This window comes from Solea solea, chromosome 13 (assembly GCF_958295425.1).
Source record: "Solea solea chromosome 13, fSolSol10.1, whole genome shotgun sequence".
Lineage (NCBI taxonomy): Eukaryota > Metazoa > Chordata > Actinopteri > Pleuronectiformes > Soleidae > Solea > Solea solea.
The window spans coordinates 14,513,091-14,534,407 of NC_081146.1; the positions used below are offsets into that span (position 1 = coordinate 14,513,091).

At 39.6% G+C, this 21,317-nt stretch overlaps 1 protein-coding gene across 4 annotated transcripts; it reads left to right on the top strand.

The window, feature by feature from the left end:
- Nucleotides 1-1,885: 1,885 nt before the first annotated feature.
- cmtm8b (CKLF-like MARVEL transmembrane domain containing 8b) lies at nucleotides 1,886-21,219 on the top strand. 4 transcript variants are annotated; one of them, XM_058648147.1, is made up of 6 exons: nucleotides 1,888-2,295; nucleotides 2,402-2,484; nucleotides 17,815-18,062; nucleotides 18,926-19,099; nucleotides 19,974-20,093; nucleotides 20,222-21,219. In XM_058648147.1, the coding sequence occupies exons 3-6, from the start codon at nucleotides 17,931-17,933 to the stop codon at nucleotides 20,306-20,308; spliced, it is 513 nt and encodes a 170-aa protein (XP_058504130.1). In that variant the 5' UTR covers nucleotides 1,888-2,295; nucleotides 2,402-2,484; nucleotides 17,815-17,930; the 3' UTR covers nucleotides 20,309-21,219. The 4 variants fall into 4 exon arrangements, with proteins under 4 accessions (XP_058504131.1, XP_058504129.1, XP_058504130.1 ...); XM_058648148.1 differs by lacking the exons at nucleotides 18,926-19,099; nucleotides 19,974-20,093; nucleotides 20,222-21,219 and having other exon boundaries at nucleotides 1,886-2,006; nucleotides 2,108-2,295; nucleotides 17,825-17,920; XM_058648146.1 differs by lacking the exons at nucleotides 17,815-18,062; nucleotides 18,926-19,099; nucleotides 19,974-20,093; nucleotides 20,222-21,219 and adding an exon at nucleotides 4,165-8,378 and having other exon boundaries at nucleotides 1,886-2,006; nucleotides 2,108-2,295.
- Nucleotides 21,220-21,317: the final 98 nt, after the last annotated feature.

The window sequence follows — 21,317 nt, forward strand, 5'->3', positions numbered from 1 at the left end:
TGATATTAAATGTTAAAATCAGGGAAAACAGATCGTTTCAGACAAGTTCAACTGAAACAAAATACACCTAGGACCACAGGGAATAATCTTGCCCATTGTCATTTATTTATTGTAAACTTATAAGCATCTTAAAGTCCCAGTGTATATGCATTAGCGACACGTAATGGTGAGAAGTTACGTGTGCAAAAGTGCAAAGTGCAAAAAAATGGAGGACGCTACATACTACAGCTCTCGCCACTCCTTCACTCTTTTCTCTTGCTGTTTCCTCCTTTCCATTTTGTTGATTTATGCATAATTGGGTTAATGTAGGTGGAGCCGTTCTTCTTTGTTTGTGCAGTTTGCTTCTGCTTCAAAACCATAGATTCTATATAAAATATAGACAGAGCGGTTTAACCACCCGAAATGTTGCTTTTCTTGCAGTTGATTCATACCATCAGTGTAATGGTCACAATTGCTAGATTCAGAACTTCTCCAATAGCACGTGATGTTGATTTTGTCAATGCTGTGAACTTACACTTTAAAAAAACTGACATGACGCTGGTCAAATTGCGAATTTTGAGGCTGCTTAATTTTGTGACCAGAAGACGACATCCATTTTTAAACACAGTCTATGTTCAAAATACAAAACATTTTTCCATTCAGGCTGCTATAGAAAGATGGTGGTGCAAGATGGCGGCCTCAACATGAGGCCTCCATGTAAAGGGCTTATTTTAAGACCACAAAAAAATAATCATTTTAATTTTATATCAGTTATACACATATTATGCTCAATTTCTGCCACTAAAACCTCCTCAATGTTACACAACGGACCTCCATAACAGGTTTACTCTACAACCCAAGATGCATGGGGGCATGAGGGCCCATCCAGAACTTTTTTGCAGCCCTAGTTATAATCTTGTTTTCATTTGTTTGTTATGTAGCCCAGAACGGACAAACCAACCACATCTTTGTTCTTTTTTTTAAATGCCGCCTGAGAATCTCTGTAGTTTCTTATATACACTTGGATGACCTAGATTTCACTAAATCCTACAGTACATGCTGGTATGTTAAGTTTACACAGGGGAAAAAAAAAATACACTGCACAATATAGGTGTTACTTATCTAGGTTAAATAAGTAACATAATTAAAGAACTGACACAATTTCCAGAGCCATGGTTCAAGAGGCTGTTTGTCACAGGGCTCGGCCAACTGCCCATCACCTCTCTACAGAGTTCAGTAAAACATGCCAAGAAAATGAGTGGCATGCTCAAAAACGATGCCATCTCAACAGTAACTGTTTTCATGGGCGGCAAATCAAGGCTGTGGCTTCCAGACAACATTTGGAGCCAAAGTAGACATGCAGTTTAGCCAGCGATTATGACCAACAGTATTTTTGCATGATAATTTGCTCCCTCACAGTGCACTGTGCTGTAGACATTGATATTGTCTGAGTTGCCAATCCAGTTCTTGTCTGACTATATTGCTGTGATGGCCTCAAAGCAGAAACACAAACAAAACAAGAAAACAAAAACTCAGTCAGAGGTAGAACTTCCAGTCCTTTTTCTTTTTAAGAGTGTCATCTAATGTCCATTATTGTTTTGACATTCAGTCATTGAGGTCGCTGCAATTCTTTAGGCAGCAAAACTAACAAAGGTAACAAAGGCAACACATACACTGGACGACTAACAAGCAGTGTTGGGTAGTAACGCGTTATTAGTAACGCAGTTACTTTATTCAGCAACTAATAATGCACGTTTTAATAACGTTGTTGTTGTTTTTTATTCAGTAACTCCGTTTCCGGTACCAAACGCTGCGTTACTCCGTTCCTTTTGGTGATGTTTCACAACAGCGCACAGTTCCCATAACATTTTAGCGATCAATAAAGTTTAATTGAATTGAAAAACAAAGCACTTGTCGCCCTCTAGCGTCCCACACGTAATCAAACACGCGCCATGAAGAGGACTGAACAGGTCAGGGCACGGCATGATGTCGAGCGAGAAGGGGAAGATACGTTTCTCTTCGTGGAGGTATTTACATTATTTTCAACTGGAGAGCAGAGTGAAAACAACATTTCGGTAACTTGTAGACTGTGTCCCGGTTCAAAAATACTTTCTACGGCGAACAACAGCAACAGCAACAGCTGAAGCACCTGGAGAAGCGGCATGCTTCGACAAAGTTAGCAGCTAAGGTAGCTAACGCAGCATCCGAGACCGAGAGTCACAGCAGCGAGCACACAACCACTCCACCCAAGCAGCAGCGTTTGGAGTTCGAAAGAGAGACCCATAGCCAGGCACAACTTGACAAAACAATAGCACGGTATGTTTAATTGTTTATTTGGATCTCTTTTAGCAATATCAGGCTATTATTCCAAGAGTCCAATGGTAACACTTTACAGATAAAAACACGTGTTTTTTCCCCTCAGACATGTAGTGGAAAACATGCTACCCATCTCCACAGTGGAGGACCCTGCTTTCAGACAGATCATCAGCAAGGTGCCGTGCACAGGTAATAATAATAAAAAAATAAATAATAATAATAATAATAGTAGTAATAATAAAATATGGAACTTGCTTGCAAGCAAAACATACGTGTTGCTAGGGCAACCGTCATTGTTTACCACGCCTCTTGTAGTTTGTATTATTCAGCATCTGTACAGAACTGAAATGACGGCTAGAGGGGAACTCAATCAATCAACCTATATTTAATGAGAGCATTGGAAAAACGTTTTACAGTAACTAAAAATGTACTTTCTCAGTAACACATTACTTTTAGGTTTAAGTAACTGAGTTACTAACTGAGTTACTTTTTTACAAAGTAACTGTAACTAGTTACTATTTTTCAGTCACTAGCACAACACTGCTAATAAGTGATAGAGCACTGAAAAGACAAAGAGAGGGATGTTGCGTGAGAACAGTAGAATGCTTTCTGTGGCCTCTCCTGTTTGCTGACTAATGAGTGGATAATTGAGTGCAAGCGGCCCTGTCTGTCCCCGATTAGAGCCAGACTGGGCCCCTGAAAAGACAGAAAGACAGGAGTCAGGCCTTTCTTTCTTTCTGTTTTATCTTCCAATTTATGCTATCCTCTCCACCCTACTCTGCAAAGATACTTATCACATCAGATAATAAATTAAGACACACTTACCCAGATAGACACAATCCCTTACACATACAGTCACACAGTGGTACTGATTGCTGAAACAATATGGAGTCCAATCTGACAATACACACTGCATAATTGGCCCAGAGGACAGTCACAATGACATTAGCATGGTAAGAAAGAACAGACCAGAATAGCAGGACTCACGGTTATTGTTTTAGAAATTAGATTCGAGCAACGTAAAACTGTCTTGTTGAATCAGCAAACTGTGTCCTCAGAGGTTGAAGTCTCCCTGAAGAAGAAAAATGATGATGTTTCAGAAAGTATGGTGTTGAACCAGTACTTGGAACATGGAGAAGTTATCTTCCAGCTGTATTAATCCACTGAAACTCTGTCAAGAGTAGTACACAGGATGACTCTGTTAAATGAATGCCACATTTTCACAGAGTAGTAGAAGATGGAAATGCATGTTGTAGTTGTAAAACTATGAATAAAATTGTATGAATACTTTGTATGAAAACAGATAAGCTCTTACTCCTGGGACAAAGATTTTTAGAAATATATGTAACATTTCTGCATCAAAATATCTAAAAACAAGTTGTATAGTTGTATATTTAGTTGAGTAGTGTACTTATTAGCTAAAATGTTTTCAAGTCTTTTTGAAGTCATAGAAATCAGTATTTCTATTCAAGTTAATGGACTGTTTCATCTCCTTCACCCGTCTCTGCTATAATGTCTGGGGCAAACGTCCTTGAGTTGCATTGATAGGTTTTCATCAACAATGGTGGTGAAGACAACAAGTCTTGTGATCCCATGCTGCTTCCTGACATTATCGATCTAGATCTTTTGTTAGTTTTGATTGAGAGACCCCAAGTGTTTCAGGTAGTGTTGCTATTAATCTGATAACATGGGTACCTTATTGAAAAAAAATACAAACAGCCCCTTACAGTTTTATGTCTCATTGATAAAAGATGAGCTTCCTCAAAACTGATAAAGGCATGAAGATAAGCAGTAATTCAAATGATTTCTAAATCCCTGAGGCAACATGTGACAGGACTGAGATAGTCTTTTCTCTCCATGTCTTTATAGTCCGGCTCACTGCTGTTCCCCGGCAGTCCTGCCATTGTGGACAGGAGGGAGGAAATCGACTATATCCACTACATTCATGTGTGAAACTTGTCCTAATGGAGGGGATGAGAAACTTAAGTGTGATCCACAACCATACACAGATATTTCAAGTGAGAAATGTTCCATCGTCAAATCCTGTAAAATAATGCATTCTCTGTTCAACCTCTATTTACATGTCTCAATGACATCATGGCATGGATTGCTTTACATTTGCTAAGATTTAATGACAAGAATATTACGGTTATACTTTTCGGCCCACGCAGCACCTCTAATACCCTTGATCTCGGTTCTTTGGCCCCTTTCATCAAACCAATAATGGGTAATAACGGACAGTGACTTTAAGTTTGAAAAGCAGATTAGCTGTGTTTCAATTAAGTTAAATGGCGAAGGTTAAATCGATTCTGCTGCGACATGACCTTGAAAAACTCGTAATGCTTTCATAATGCTACTCGACTGGATTAGTGTAACAGTCTTTATGTTGGGGTTAGCCAGGCTTCCATTGCTCGCCTTCAGATTGTTCACAATGCTGCTGCATGTCTTTTGAGAAGAACTCACAAACATGAACATATCTGTTCCATTCTGGCTTCCCTCCACTGTCTCATAGTACACCACAGCATCAAATTAAGTTTTTATAGTTTGTGTACATGTGTCTAAATGGCCTTGCTCTGCTTCCCCTGACTGCTGTCTCAGCTGTACACTCCTTCATGCTCTAAGATCAGCCGACCAGCTGCTTTTAGTCATCCCTAAAACAGAGCTCAAGCTCAGGGGTGATTGGACCTTTGCGCTAGCGTGCAGCTCCCAAGTTTATGGGATGGTTTGCCACATAACATTAGGCAGGCCTCATCACTTGTTTTTAAGTCTGTCTTAAGGACATTGGTTTCCGGGAGACGTACTCTCACTTTAATCATCACTACTACTGTCTTAATCTTAAACTAACCCTAACTTCATCCTAACCATACAACATGTTTTCACCTTAAAATATAATAATTTACATTATGGAGACTTGCTTTTTGCCCCCATAAGAAAGACAAGTCCCCATAATGTGACTGTGTAAACAGATGTAGGTCCCCACAATATGAGTAATACCTGCAAAACACACACACACACGCACAAATACACACAAAATCCTGATGGTGCAGTGCCTGCAGCTACAGAGAAGTAAGAGTGTAGAGTGGGGGTGTGTATGTGTGTACTCACACACACACACACGCGCGCACAGATCTTTGTGTGTGTTAGTGGGACCAGTGCCAGCGTTGGCATGGCTGGATGCCTGCCTGTGCGTCTCCTGAGAGGGGACCAGGGGCACAACAAATTGGCACACTACACTCCTTAGTTCCACCTGCGTATGTTTGTGTGGAAAACAGGGTATTATGTGTGTGTGTGTGTGTGTGTATCTGTGTTAGTGTTTGCATGTGTGTGTGTGTAAGTGCAAATGTGCATATACTTTGTTAGATGGAACCCCCTGGCTGATAGTAGCATCAGCTGCGGAGGTGCCCTCTTTCCTTCCTTTTCTCTCCTTCTTGAGTCCACATGAATTTAACTCCCATCGTTTTGTCTCATATTAGGCCCTTTCATACATACTTGCACATACACATGTGCAGGTGAGCCAGCTGCTTCTGTTGTTGACATTTTAAAAGATAACATTCAAGATATTCACTTAATTGACAATGTATCCCACCAAAAATGAAACCCTTAACCATTTTTCCAACTGGTGGTCCAACTAAACCCTTAGCTTGTAGTTTATATTACAGGGCAACTGTGGTGCTTTTGTTGGAGGCTGTAGCTGAATATCTAGTGAGCTACAATACGAAGTTAAGACAGGAACACCAAATCTGATTCAACTAATGCAATAGTAGATATCCAAACTGTGTCTGATAATCTATGGAGTACACAAATTACTCACACATCACCTGTTAGTAAGGTCACTGTATTGTTGATCTGTATATATTTATGTGATTAACCAATAATAATAAAAACCATTAAAAAGCACATTTTGCATTTTTGAAGGAAAGAAAGCAAAACAGCTTTAAAGATGATCAGTCAAGATGATCTTCCTGAAAGAACTGATCCACTACTTCATCATCTAAAGGTGTAAATTGAGAACGATTTTCTTGTTTATTTTCTGCTTGAAATACTTGAGATAAAAACATGAACTTGGCCTTTATACAACTTACAGAAATAAAAAGGATTTGACTAAAGGAAACGTCATTATCTCTAACTGAATAATGTCCCTGTGCCTGCACCCGCATATTGACACCCTTTCTCTATTGACCCAGTATAAATGCACAAGATGACTAATGTGTGCACTTGTATGAAGAAGAGAAAATGTGTCCTTGTTGTAGCTAATTGAATTTCCTTTTTTACTTCCATCTAGGAGGTTATGTTGTCATCCACGTGTGTCTGTTTGTCAGTCTGTCTCTTTTGTGAGCACCTCAACTTAAAAGTTAACCACAGCTTTGGATGAGATTTTCCTGGGATATAGGTTATGGCCCAAGGAAGAAATTATCAGATTTTGGTGGTGATCCAGATTCAGAAGTAGAGTGGCCTTGGCAGAGGTTTGATTTTTTTTTTTTTTTTGAATGCTTTCTTTTGTTTTGTTTTTTTATTCAAACAAAAGCAGAGAAGGGGGCAGACAAAAGGGATTTGATCCTCAGGGCAGAAAGAGAACACATGTGGTTGCAGACTAAGGGGGCATAACCCCTCTCCTATCTTTTAGCACCCATGTCACTTACTTTTACAATCATTTACCAAACCTGTGCTTTGCAGAAACTGCTGAATCGCTGAAGAAAACAAAGTAGAAATAATTACCTCTTTCAGCCATGATTGTTTGCTTTGTGTAATACTCTGTTATATTATATTTCTTTTTGGATCAAATCAGCATTGTCAGTTTTTTCATTATTTCATTATAATTTTCTTGATGGTGAAAGTTGGCCAAAGTGACAACTAAATATCCAATTAAAGTACCTATTTATAGTAAGTCAGCAGAACATAATTTGCATATTGAGATAATATATAATATATTTTATAATAGCTAGCTTTTGTGTAAACATCACAGGTGTAGCCTTAGGGCCAGATCATATTTTCCACGTCTGCGTGTCCACAGAAGTCCACTTGGGTCATCTGCCCATTTTTACGTTGGGGCTCATTGACCCTATGTGGACAAATCTGCAGACGCCTCCTGTTTGTTTCTGTGTGGACCATACACGCCAACTGTTCACGCTCCCTGGAGCACAAAACTTTTCAATCCAGTTGGTGTCAAACACTTGTCCTGGTCAAAAGAGGCAACAAAGACAACAGTTACCATGGAAACTTGCTTGAGGTTATATGAGGATGCATATGCAGTACGCACACATGCACAAGTTAATACTCAAAGAATACGAGGAAATACGAATGAGGGCAATTTCCTGGTGAGAAGTCACTACTACTGCAATGTGATATGAGATTGAGCATAGGTATGTGTGAGATGTTAGACTGATGCAGACCCTTATCAGCGGGCTTATATACCCGCATGTGGATATGTACAGAGGCACTCTGCAGACATGATAAGTATGGCCACTGTGTGACATTCAGGAAGATATATTGGTATAAATAGTAGTATGTTGTATAGGTGTATAATCACTTGGGAATAAAAATTGTTTTGGTTTTCGCAGCTTTAAGCTTATATGTACTTTGGGAAAGGGCCTTACCTTGCAGTCCCCTGAGGTGCTTGAGCAAGGAGAGTCCTCTATTTGTTATAAACAGCAGTCTCAACCCTCAGGTGTTACTAACTTGGAGGGACGGAAGAGAGGGCCCTTAAGAATTGACATGTTCAACTTCCTTAAATCTTCCTTGTGAAATCAGGAGAGAGAGAAAGAGAGCAATACAATACTGTGCCCTCTTTCCACCAGGCCATCTCTCTCTCTCTCTCTCTCTCACATATGGATGTGGTGGTGAATGGAGTCTAATTCCTTTACAGTCTGTTGAAAAGTGTCTAAGTTTGTAGAGGGTCATTGTCATATTACATATTACATAATTCCTTTGACCTGTTTTTTTTTTGTTTGTTTTTTAGCAGCCACTACTTTTGTGATTTCTTTACAGCATACATTTGCTTGAATCTTGAATAAACTTCAAATGTATTTAAATTTCTGGGTAACGGCATCATCATTTTCAAAGTTTTCCATTTCTGCTTATTCAGACAAAAACACTACTCCTGATATCTTAAGGCCCTGGTTTACTTCAGCGCACATGCCGCACACGGCAAAGTGTGCGTCGCATAGCATGCGTCACATAGCACGTGCCACATATTGTGGACCCTGGTATACTCGCCCGGAACAAAGTCAAGCGGGCTAAAGGGAACACAACCTCCAGACTCCAATCTGTGAATATTTATTTGGTGAATGACTGAAATTGTCTCATAAAATGTAAAAAACAAATACACAACTGTAGTGGGACCAAAGGCAGTTCTGTAACATATATTTTCTCCTAAAACCCCAGGTTTCTAAAAATATCTTGAAACAATGTTTTTTTTTAGTTTTTTTCCAGAAAGAAAAACTAAATTCTCCTCTGACAGGCATGTTTTCATGCATTTTCAATGGTTTGACTTAGGCCCATGGTAATAAACCATTTTCTAAACATGAGAGACAGTGTTCGCTGTCAGTTACTTAAAAGACACGTCCTCGCAGACACAAATGATATAAATAATGAACAATGGCTTAAAAAAAAAACAGGCAATTACAGAGACTGTGGGGAAAGAATGCAACTGATTGCTGTCAATGTGAGACAGTGATCGATCAGTGGGGTTTCAGGACATGTAAATATTTACGGTCTTACTAATCAATACGGAGACAGGAGGGGTAAGTGAACGCCAAGGACGCAGCTATATCGAGAGAGAAAGACGTGTTGAAGGAAAAACCATCAGGCTCAGTAAGGAAACAGTTATGGGTTTTTCGTTAAATTACTCTCTTGAAAGTGTGATGTGCCTATGATGTCATCATCCCTCATCATAGGTACAAAACACACCCATTATATAATCAGAAAAGGTAAAAAAAACTGTGAGGCTCCAAAGTGCGCACTGGGTTGTGATTATTTTTTAGACTCTTCTCCACTCATTCCTGTAAGAAAATTCTTTGCCTATTTTGTCGCCATTGTTCCTCGAAGTATGTAGGAAGGACACAGCACACCATTCTCGGTCAAACCGCATGTTTTGGTGTGGGGTTTTTCTCAAAACTGCGGGACGAGTTTCAAAGCGAAAGTTTGGCGGAAGAGAAATAGGAAGAAGAAGGAGACACGGACAATAACAATAGATGCCTTGCTTGCAGACACTCTAATTAGCATGTACACACACCCGGACACACACAGCTCAATGAGAGAATGGTGACATTTGCAGTGGGCTGGTGGTTGTATGTGTGGCTGGCTGATGGCCCACAGCGATGGCCTTTACAAGAGTGACAGGCCAAAATTACCATTAAGAACCAGCAGTATTAACCCTCCATTATACATACAGGGTTTATTGCCTCTTTGTAAGTTCAATAGCTTAATAATCTGAGTTGGAAAGATTTGATGGCTCTCCCATATCCATCCCTCTCTCATCTGCTCCTGCCTCCATTTTCCCTATCATCTCGTCCTCCATCTTAACTTCACATTTATCATTACTCACATCTCCATTCTTCCTTATCTACCCCCCATTCCTCCCTTTCCTATATTTTTCCTTCTCTGTTTGTTTGTGTCTTTCTGTCCTCCTCCAAAAAACACATATACAACACTTACTTTATATACCCTTATCCACCTTACGTTCCTGGAAAGCATCGACTCAAATTCATTTGATATTTGATTTGCACAGCTCCCTTCATTGGCCATATATTACTGAGCACATATTCTGCACCTGTTTTGCATCTGTGCTAATTTGTCGCTGTGATTTTAATCTTTCTCTTACAAATTTTTATCATAGATAGCACATTTTGTGTCGTACTACATCATATTTTATACTGTTGTAGGTAAGATCACTTGAAAAATAGTTGCTCTGTTAGAGGTTAAAAAAACATCCTTTGCCATATTGAGGTAATCGTTACATTATATGTGTCTAACCCCATGGATTCACTGGCTGATAGATGTAGATGGTTTTCCTGACAATACTGACCTTGGCAGTGGGGGGTAGACCAGCAGGGCAGTAACCAGCCAGACAAATAGACTGGCTGTTTCTCTACAGGCTGCACCTTGACTAGACTGTAAAATCAAGATGGCAGAGAGGGTTGGTTGTTGCCTTGGTGCATGTGTGTGCATGAATATATGTGTGTGTGTGTCTGAGAGAGAGAGAGACACTAAAAGAGTGTGAGACAACTCTTGTGCTTGTATATGTGATGCGGTGTGTGTTATCAGGCAAGTGCAGACCCTGCTGTCCAGTGGTGTGTGAGATGAGACAGAACGAGAGATTTACCTCCATGAAACACTAAGCACGCTACTAAAAGCACTCACTCACGCACACGCACACGCACACGCACACACACACACACACACACACAGATGTACTGTTTATTTAGCACTACTGTTATCAGGGTTCTCTATTGGTCCATATCTTGGCTGGGGGCACCCACTTGGGCCTGTATATCTGCAGATAGAAAAAGAGCCAGCCAGTGGACCGACACTCAACAGCAAGCACTTTGCTAATACTGGGTTAGGACGGCGTTACTGTAAAACAGACAACACATTTTAAAACAATTATTTTATTTACCTTTGCAAGGAGGTTATGTTTTCGCCCATGTTCGTAGTTTGTCTGATGTATTATGTGCAGCATAACTTTAAAGCTCCAGTGCAGAACCTCTATTGCAGGGTTGTCAAACATTCGGTCTGCGGGCCAGAACTGGCCCACCAGAGGATTCAATCAGGCCCGCAGGATAAATTTGTGACATGCTATATTTTTCATTTTTGACACCCCTGCTCTATTGCATCTATTAAGTAATTACCACTGATGTGACCTAGTTTTTCTTCGCCCACCCAGTTTTTCTACAGTTGTAAGTTGTGTTGTTTATCTGTCTTTAACTGTTGTGTTAGTTGTCCTGACTGCATCCAGGCACAAGCAACTAGTCAGGCAGCTGTTCAGTGAGTGCTTGATTGCTGTTTGCGGCACTCGTGTTTGCAATTTTTCACAATCATATTTGTGAGAAGCTAAGCTACAGGTCTAAGTTCATGGGTACGAGTAGAATCCTTCTGAAATGTTTCCTACGGTATGATACGATACAATACAATACGATACAACTTTATTATGAGTTTTCACTGAAATTAATTTTGCAGTCCATAGGATGCTCCATTACAAAATAAAAAACAAAGCATTCAGATACAGGTTAGACATACAGTACACAAACAACAGTCAGGACATACCGTGCATACTAATGGTCTGTAGGCTTGATGTTATTTAACTGTTCACTAATTCTGGTACTTCTTGGTGTTTTCAGCCATTGTGCTGCTGTATGTTTATCAGTTTATCAATGTTCAAACCAGTTCCAACATCACTTATCATTTCAGAGTGGTTTCTATTAAACCTAACTTACTCCCTTTTTACTGAAATGAAGTATAAATTCTGCTGCACATCTACAGACAACTTTGAGTGTTTTTGTTCAGTATTAATGTTGCAGCAATGTGAGCCTCTTCATTTCTGCTTGACACAAACTCAACACAATATTAACTATGAATCAGAGAATCACACTGGAAGCGCAGGCCAGAACAGTCTGAAGGATATTCATTAAAACTGGCACATGATTCAAGCAAATACAAGGTCAGCTTGGCCACTCATTCCACCCACTCATGTCCTATCTCTGAGTGGGGCATGAGTGGGTTTTTGTAAAACCTCCCTTAGTCACCTTTACTAAGACATTTTTCCTTTGCAGTTTGGTGACTCCACCATGTTACTGCACTGACTCATGCTAAAAAGATGGATAATGATTTTTATTCTAAAATAGGGCTTTTTATACAGTTATCCAAATAAGTGTCAGTCAGCTGCAGAGGCCAAAGACTGACGGAGAAATAAACCAACACATATAATGAGGCAGAATCTGTACAGTATATCTGGGTTGGAGGCTATTTGGCTGACTCCTTATATTGGCAGTATTGGCAACACTTCTGCTGTAATCCCAAAAGAAAAAGAATTAATTAACGCATCTATTAGGCTGATGCAACAAACCAAGCTGAGAGTCATACATTTGTTTGTGAAAAGACAATACTGTCTGAAGTGTCATTTCATTATTTTCTTTCCTTTAGGTAAATCTGCAGCTTGGCCACATGTTATTATCAGAAAATTGCTGATTTCCACTGATCAATCAGAAGTCAATCATCACCCCAACAAATGGCAGGCTCACCTTCATATACACAGATGAGATTATTGAATAGCATTGTTAGAAATCTATTTAGGCCTACAGATAAACTCCCTGTCCACTTATATTTGTTTTGTTCCATTTTTTCTGTTTTTATTGTCAAACTACTCCAGGCCAAACCATTATAAAGTGACTGGCAGGAGGGTTGGGGGAGCAGACAAGTTAAGGCAATACTCTGCTGGTGCTGCTGCCTTTTCAGATTTACATTCAGGAGCCATTTTCTTATCCGGCTACCCAGAATTCAACCTGAGCCTGTCTCTCCTGTATATGTCTCTCTGTCTCACTCGCTCCATCTCTTCTCCCTTCAATATATCTCTATCCATTCAAATGGAGAGCAAAGGGAGTGAAGCAGTGGTGGTGGAGGGTTAAGTGAGAACGTGGTAGAGAGAGAGAAAAGGTGTGTGTGTGCGTGCATGCGAGCGAGAGGGAGAGAGAGAGAGAGAGAGAGAGGGAGCTCTGTGCTGAAATATTCATGCTGGTGCCAGCAGATTTTCCATTCCCTGCTCAGCAGGAGGCTGCTGTTTGATACATCCATGCAGTCATGAGCACAACTGATGCATCAAAATGATGAAGTTTTGATTCTGCAAGTACTTAAGACGGACACATTTGGTTATTCTTCTTATTATTAAATTCATATATATTATTAAAACTGTGTTTTCCTACAAATAACACATTATGACATCAGACAATATCAACATTTCATTAGTACCGTCTGAATTCTGTCCACCAGACAGTAGATTTTGTCCTCGTTGGCCACTCCTATATGGTGTCGTTTTAATATTGAATTCCAGTAATTTCAAACATGATCCCGTCACTGAACATAACTCTCTCTGTAGTAAGTGACTCAAAGCCAACAAGGTGAACAGCAGCCACAGCTCCCTTCACTGATTTCCTCGGTAATAGCATGCATTTATTAATTCATTATAAGCTCCAACCTCAAATAGCCACTGGCAAGTTAAGCATCACATCACAGTTATTTATTGAAGTGTTGCTGTCAAAATGTTTTGCCGAAGCCAAACACAAAAGAACAGCAGGGACCATAATAAAGGTACAATTAAAAAGGCATTGTCCCTTCACCGTCGGCTGTTTGACCTGTGGGAAATCATTTGTTTTTCCACATAAAACAAGCAATAATTAGTTAAGGACAGGAAAGGAAGATAAGAAGATAAAAGTAAATGAAGAGGGCAACAAAATAACAGACCTAAAGAATGGAAAGAGCACAATTTTGTGGCTCTGATGATGTCATTGTCACATGACAGCTGCACTTATGAAGCACATTTTCACTAAATTGTGAAGTTCTTCCTCACTGTGTAAACTGTGAGCTGAACTTGGTTGAATATTTTCAAGTCAGAAGTTGTCTGGTGTCACATGATCTTGGAGTCTCCCCACACACACACACACACACACACACACACACACACACACACACACACACAGCCAAGACAGCAGCAAAAGTGGGAAACACTGCTGCTGCCGAGAAACCAGCAGTTGTAGGCTTGAGAGGGCGAGGCCATGCCTTTCAGGGAACAGCTTCATCTCACTTGGAACTGATGTCAAGGCTGGTGGTTAACAGGGAGGGGCCGCCTGTATGGTTACACACGCACGATGTAGTATGTTTATGTGTGTGGTTGTATTTATAGCGCATGTGCTGCAGGATGTGGCAGATGTTGCAGAAGCAAGGATTAGTGTATGTGCATTAAAAATATCTTTGCCACAGCAGGAAGCCACTGTGGCCAATTACAGTGCAGCATCTGGGCTAACACACGTTTATTAGTGTGTGGGTGCGTTTGTGTGTGTGTGTGTGTGTGTGTGCGTGTGCGTGTGGAGGGGATAGGGAGGTTCAGGCAGAGTTCAGGTTATTTACATTTTTGCATGCAGAGTTTCAGTAAATGCTCTCTCTCTCCCTCTCTCTGTGTGTCTCTTTCTCTCTCTCCCCCTCTCTCTCTTTGTGTGTGTGTGTGTGTGTGTGAGTTTGACAATGGTGAGGCTTTGTGTCACAGCGGCGGAATCGGAACACGCCATGAAGACAACGACAGAACAGGGGAGACAGAATTAGAGGGATTGAAGAGTAAATACGGTGAAGCAGTGAAGGCAAATGAAAAGACATTTTAAGGAAAGCAGGAAAGAGGAGGAAAACTAAATAAAAGCCCTGTCATTTCCAGCAGAGACGTGATACCTTGCTGGGTAAAGAGTGAACCCCATCAACAAAGGGTACAACTCTGCACATTTTAGTCAAATACATAATTCCCTCTGGAGTCTGTGGAAAAATAATCCTTTTTGTTTTATTTTCTCTTTCAATTAAATCAAGCTTGGAAGACGATGACTTTGCTGCCTCCTCCATTTAGGAGTATTGTGAGCCACTAGGCCTGCCTTCAATTTGGTATCATTTAAAATAAACAGAATCAACAGCAAATGTGAAATATATGGCCATCAGGTTGTTTTTAAATCAGATTCTTGGGGCAGTCATTAGTGTTACACACCAGTGTATCGTCACATTTACGTATGCTGCTGTTTTATGATTGTACCAAAGTGGGCTTAAGTGGATATGGACATAAAAACACAAACATAATGTGGTTGACACATACAATTATGATCAAATATCTGATATGTGGTTGGGGTATTTAGCATAGGGATGGGAATCGATATCGGTCAGTGTTGGTATCGGTTGAATAGTGGTCAAGATCACTGGATTGGAAATTTATGTTAGGGTTGTTTATTTCTTCTTTTTGGGAGAACGATATTTGTTACACAGCTGGAGAATCACGTCTTTGAAATTACTCGTCTTTGAAATGTATTGTTAACAGTTTCATAGTTCAGAAATGGTTGAAAATGACTATCAGTTTAATATCGATATCAGTAGATTCTCAAGTTTGTGATATCGTTATCAGTATTGGACACAAAAGAGTGGTATTATACCATCCCTAATTTAGCATGAGCGTAATCATGTACAGCAGTGTTTTCTAAAATGTGGGTTGCAGCCCCACTTGCGGACCTGTGAGATAGTGCAGGCGGCCCAAAGGCTAGGCTGGAAAATTTCTCCTATGTTATTTGTTCTGTGGAGTAAAAAAACAACCCTCAAATATAGATATTGTTTTGTAATCTGCATTTTAATGATTTATTTTTAAACAGAACATAGCGCTTCTCAGTTATGGTGAAAGTGGCAATCAAGATCATGATTATTTATAATTATTTGTTATTTATAGTTAGAATTTCAAAAAAACTCTGAAGTTTGCAACGCTCTGATGTATGGTGTAGACATAATTACAGAAGCAGTGAAATAACACTCACCTGTATGCTGCATGTGTAGCTCCCGCTACACATGCCCACATTTGATATGATCCACCTATGTACTTATATACATATGCTACAATTTTGTGCCATTAAAGTTTTTTTTTTTTCTTCAATTCACTGGCACTTGCCCAGATTAATGCAAAAATAAAATATGACATTGTTTTTATGCGTGGTGCTAGTGTGGGGACATAATAATGGCTTCAAGTTATAGAAAGATGATTGAAGAAGAGACACATTAGGGAAGGAGGAGAAATGACAGGGTGAGGAAGATGGAGAAATATCTAATGAGCAAGATAGCTCTCCAGTAACTTTAAAGCAACAGTGATGGACCATGTCATCAATCACGGTTTTCCTGTGTGTGGCTGAGGAGAGTCTGCTCTAATGTGAGCACATCGACAGGTGCTTCCATTATTAATAAGCTCTCTGCTGGGCTGCACGCTCAGCAGAGGACACCTTAGATGAAACGCTTGCTTAATGTGTGTAAGGAGTGTAAGACTCAAAATAGACTTTACTGAACATTGTTGTTAACCCTCGCCTAATATGAACACACAAATACTTGTAGGTGTTTTTTTGGGTTTTTTTTTTTAGCAGAGGAGATTACATGAACATGAAATGGAAAAAGGAAAGGTAACTAATCAACTACAACTACAAAATATGATGCAGAACTTTCAGAAGGTGCTCATGTACAGTCTGTCAAGAAATAATTAAGAATATGCCCTGTTTTTTTTTTTTTTAAAGTAATTAGACCGAAAGAGAAATGACCCTCAGTCCTGCTGTGATAATTAGCTATTAAACAGCACACACAGAAAATCTATTGGTCTCAGGCTGCCAATGCCATATACTGAAATTTATTGTATTGGCCATTCAACCAGATCAAGGATAAAAAGTAAATGGAGAGAGAGAGAGGGAGAGAGAGAGAGTGATGCAGTGTATAGATTGGTGCGGTGGATATATTGCTGTGCAGAGCAGATTCTGCTCAGCAGGGCAGAATCAGTCTATCAAGTACCATACGATGTACCATGTTAAATATCCAGTCAGATAATGTCTGGTGCAGGATATTGACTGCAGCACAAAAAAACAAAGACACTTCATGTGAAGGTTATTGGTCTGTTTGTTTGCATTTGTTAATGGCGAGAAGGAACCTGGGGTCCATCTCCAGTTTAACCCTTATTTCTGAGCATACTTAAGTCTCTCTTTAGTAATTCATAGGCTTGGATTTTATATTCACCAGGTTATGTTAATCAGTCCTGTCTAATCAGAGTTGCATGTGGATTTACCTCCTGGGGAAACTGCTGCCAGAGTTGAGAAACACATAATCCCACTGATTAAATACAAATACTAATTATATTAGAGTCAGATTGTGTAATCCTTTTAAAATAAGTTATACTTGTTTATCAAGTTATGCTTTTCTAATCCTTTGATTTTAATTTGATTGAATAAATGTTAGACAACAACAATCTGGACCCACAATGTAGACAGTTAGCCTCAACCTTGCATATGTTGTCCTTGTTCTCCTGGTTCAGGTGGTTTCGGTTTATTTTTCATCCACGTGTAACTTCTGCACCCAAGTGGTCAAAGCTGCTCACTGCTTCAGTGGCTGCACCACAGCTCAGATTTTTTGATTGGACTCTTGGTTTTAACATTGCTTTGTTAACTCAAGCAAACACTGACTCTCCACAAGGCCTCACAGTTTTTTAAAGCAATGTCAGGCTGATTTGTAGTATATCAAACTATTTAATTGACACGTGTAAGTACTTAAACAAACAACACTTTCTTTAACTCAGTGTCTTCTTTGCATCAGTTAGAATAATTTAGCATCAGGGGTTATCATGTTATTATGTGATCACACGGTGGAAGAGTTTAGAATTAAATAAGTAAAAACATTATTTTCTCAAGTTTTCTACTTTTGTAAATGTGACAGCGCACAACTCAAACATTTGCTCACATCATTTCTGTTAACGTGTGAACTGATCCACAGCATTTATCAGTTCTTAGAGGGGCGTCCTTGTCGGATTCCGGGACAGGAACACAACTTCCTCTGCAGCAGCGACACTGAAAACACACTCTCTGACTCGCAGACAGCATCAGTGCACCATGGAGAGATCTGCTGCGATGTCGGGCCGCAGGAGTCCGCCACTTCCAGACTATAACATTTCAACCTCCACCTTGGCCTTTGACCAGCATTTCACCACAAACGCCACAGGAATTCTTCTCCTGGCTGAAATAGTATGTGAGAATATTTGACTTTTTGAAGACTATGTGTCAATAGTGTGTCATTAAAACATGCTCAGCACCTGGTAACAATAGGCTGATTGATGATTATACTAATCACTGGGAAGTAGTGGCAGTCATTTTGTACCTGAGAAGTATTTTACACTTGAAACTATGTGGACAAAAACAGGTTTGTGGTTAGAACTAATTACGTTCTAATTAATTACGTTCTCGTGACAGTTTTCCTATGAAATGAATGTAAAACTCATCTGGATAATAACATAGTATCAGACAGTATTCAGACTTCAAAATGTTTCTATAAAAATAGGAAGTTAACCAAAACACACCGAGCAAATCATATCTTTCACATCTTCGCCCTTTTTCTCCTGCATTGTCTCTCTTCCTCTGCAAATTGGCTGAGGGAAAAAAGACAGGACAGCCTTCCTCTAAACACAGTCTGGCTGGCTGCCATGCAGAAGTGAGGCTCAATTGAATTGAATCTGATTGCAATATAATTAAATAAGTAAAATGGAGCTGCCGATTGAAGCTGTTTTATTTGGAAAACAATGCTATTCTATAGCTAGTCACAATAACATATTAAGTTAAACTGGGAACCGATACGAGATTTTAACCAGCCTTACGGTCCCGTTTCACTCAAGCAAATATTTTTGTTCCCCGATATGAAACATGCAGCAGGAATGTTTTGTTGTGACACAGGAAGTATGGGTTTGAACTAGTGCAGGATGAAAGAGGTTTAACTTTGCACCACTGCAGCACTAACATAGTTCACTATTTTTAGTATCTTGGTTTCCCAAATCAAGTAAAAAATTAGTATTTCAAAGGAACCGTTTAAACTAATCTCCTCTCCTCTCCTCCAGGTGTGTGGTATGTTAGTGTGGATTCTCGTTGGGGGAACGGATTATTTTCATGTGTCTGCTCTTTGCTGGGTGATGTTTGTTGCCGTCTCGTGCTGGATTCTGACTTTGTGTCTGTTTGTAATTTATCTCACTGGAGCTCACAAAAGGGCACCACACGTCCCCTGGACTACACTGGTAATGTACTTCTCTTTTGGACACTCCTTGACAAAATACACCATCTTGCTCACTATTAGAATGTTAATCATTACTAATAGTGTACAAAAGCTGTTCTATTTCGGACCTGAAGCCCCAAACCAAGTCTTAAGCCCTACAGTTAATAGCCATTTGAATGAAAATTACAAAAGCGACAAAAATATCCTCACTTTCCAAAAAATGTCCCCAGTAAAGTGGTCCTTTAAAAGTTAGTCAGTATAGCAATTTCACAAACACATGTACTGTACATCATGTGTTCAATGGACATAATAGACAAATATGATAATATGTGGCACATAATTGAACCGATCATTATATGTTCTCATACAACATGCGATATCCACCAGCTTATTCAGATCTTGTGATTTGACTATAGCATCAATAAACTTCCCACTGATTATGTTCACAACACTTGGCTAAAGTTAATTTTACATCTGTAGCACAACAACCATTTGGTCCTGTATAGGTCAGAGGTTAGATTTCTCTTTATTGTCCTTACAGAGTCATAAGAACATACAGAACACTAAAAACATTCATTCCAGCCCGGGCAGATCATCAGCACCATACATTAAAATGTCATGCTCTATAGTAAATAACAGCAGGTATAACATAAGAGCACATATCCCTTTGTCTTCACCACAGGCATTTTTTTAAAGCATTGGCCTGAGAGAAGAAGGTGAAAGTCATTTGACTCCTCCCTGAAATCTTGCCTTCCACTTCAACCAGTATTTTACGCTTTATTAAAAAATAGAAGAGCATTGTACTGTAGGATTATTGGGATTCATGAATGACGATACTTGGACGTTAAAACAGTTGTCCATCTTTAATTCACACTTTGTCTCTTTGTCTCCTCTAGTCACTGTGTTTGAACTGCAGCGCTGCAGCTCTCTATCTGGTGGCAGCAGTTGTGGACTCTGTGTCAGTCAACCAGGCCATTAGAGGGCGACACAACTACAACTGCTGGGCAGCATCTGCAGTAAGAGCCCTCATTATGTCATTATGTATGCTGTATTTCCTTGTGATGACTAAACTGAAAGTGTGCGTGTGTGTGTAATAATTTGAACTTTTTCCCCCTCACCTCTTGTCCACCTTTAACCCTTTCAGTTCTTTGCCTTTGTGACCACATTGTGCTACGCAGGAAGCAGTTACCTGAGTTACCGTGCCTGGAAAACTACAGAGGACGTGCAGTAGTCTCTTAACCTCCATGGTCCACAGCTGCATAGTTCCATGTTTAAACTATGGGAGGAAACAGCAACGGATCAACCTTCATACAACTGGTGTAGAGACTGTTGTCAAGGTGGTATATCACTGTTGCTTTCATATTGTTAACACAACACCCATAAATCAGTTCAAAAACTGGACACTCTCAAAATGTTTCTGTAGTTGTAGGAAATTATTGCTTTATTTCTGTCAGGAGTGCACAGTTTGTTTGTTACTTTATATATTTGATATGTTTATCTATTGTCACTATATTAATAACCTTTTAAATCACTGTTTGTTCCGTAGTTTTGACGCAATGTGGGTGTGATATTATCCAATTAAATGTCACATGTTTACATCATATTCCATCATATAAAACAATAGCAGTGTATTTTTATGAGGATGTGATGCAGTGAGCCGCCAGCATGATGGTTCCACTGCCATTATTTATACCACTCAGCAGTTTAACTTTTGCTCTGGGTAGAAGTTTAAGAAGGCCCACAACACAGCATGAGCATTAGTGTTTATTATTGTAATAATTAGAATGGGTAAGACCTGACAGGCTGATCAGAGAGTGCCCCCTGGAGGTCACTAATACCAACTGGTAGATGCTGATGCTGACCTGTCCAGCCGTATGTCAACTGGGTTTGGTTCCAGCCAAGAAAGTGGAAAACTGTCTTGTTTACAAGCATGACAGCAAATTCCTTCTCCTTTTACATGTTTAATTGCTTGGGCACTTTGATGTAATTTTTCAAAATTCTAACACAAAACTCAAAATGGCGACCTCTCATCACACAGGATGTTCAACATTGCATTATGTGTCTGTACTTTAGCAAATGTATAAATCAATAATAATTAAAAAAAACATGGTGTCCATGCTAACAGCACAAGGACATTAAGTATATTCTTGTGAACAACCAAAAAATGTAATTTCAGTTAAACAAGTGACATCTAAGAAAGTGTATGGTTAACTGCACTTTGACCTCTTCTGTATTAGTTA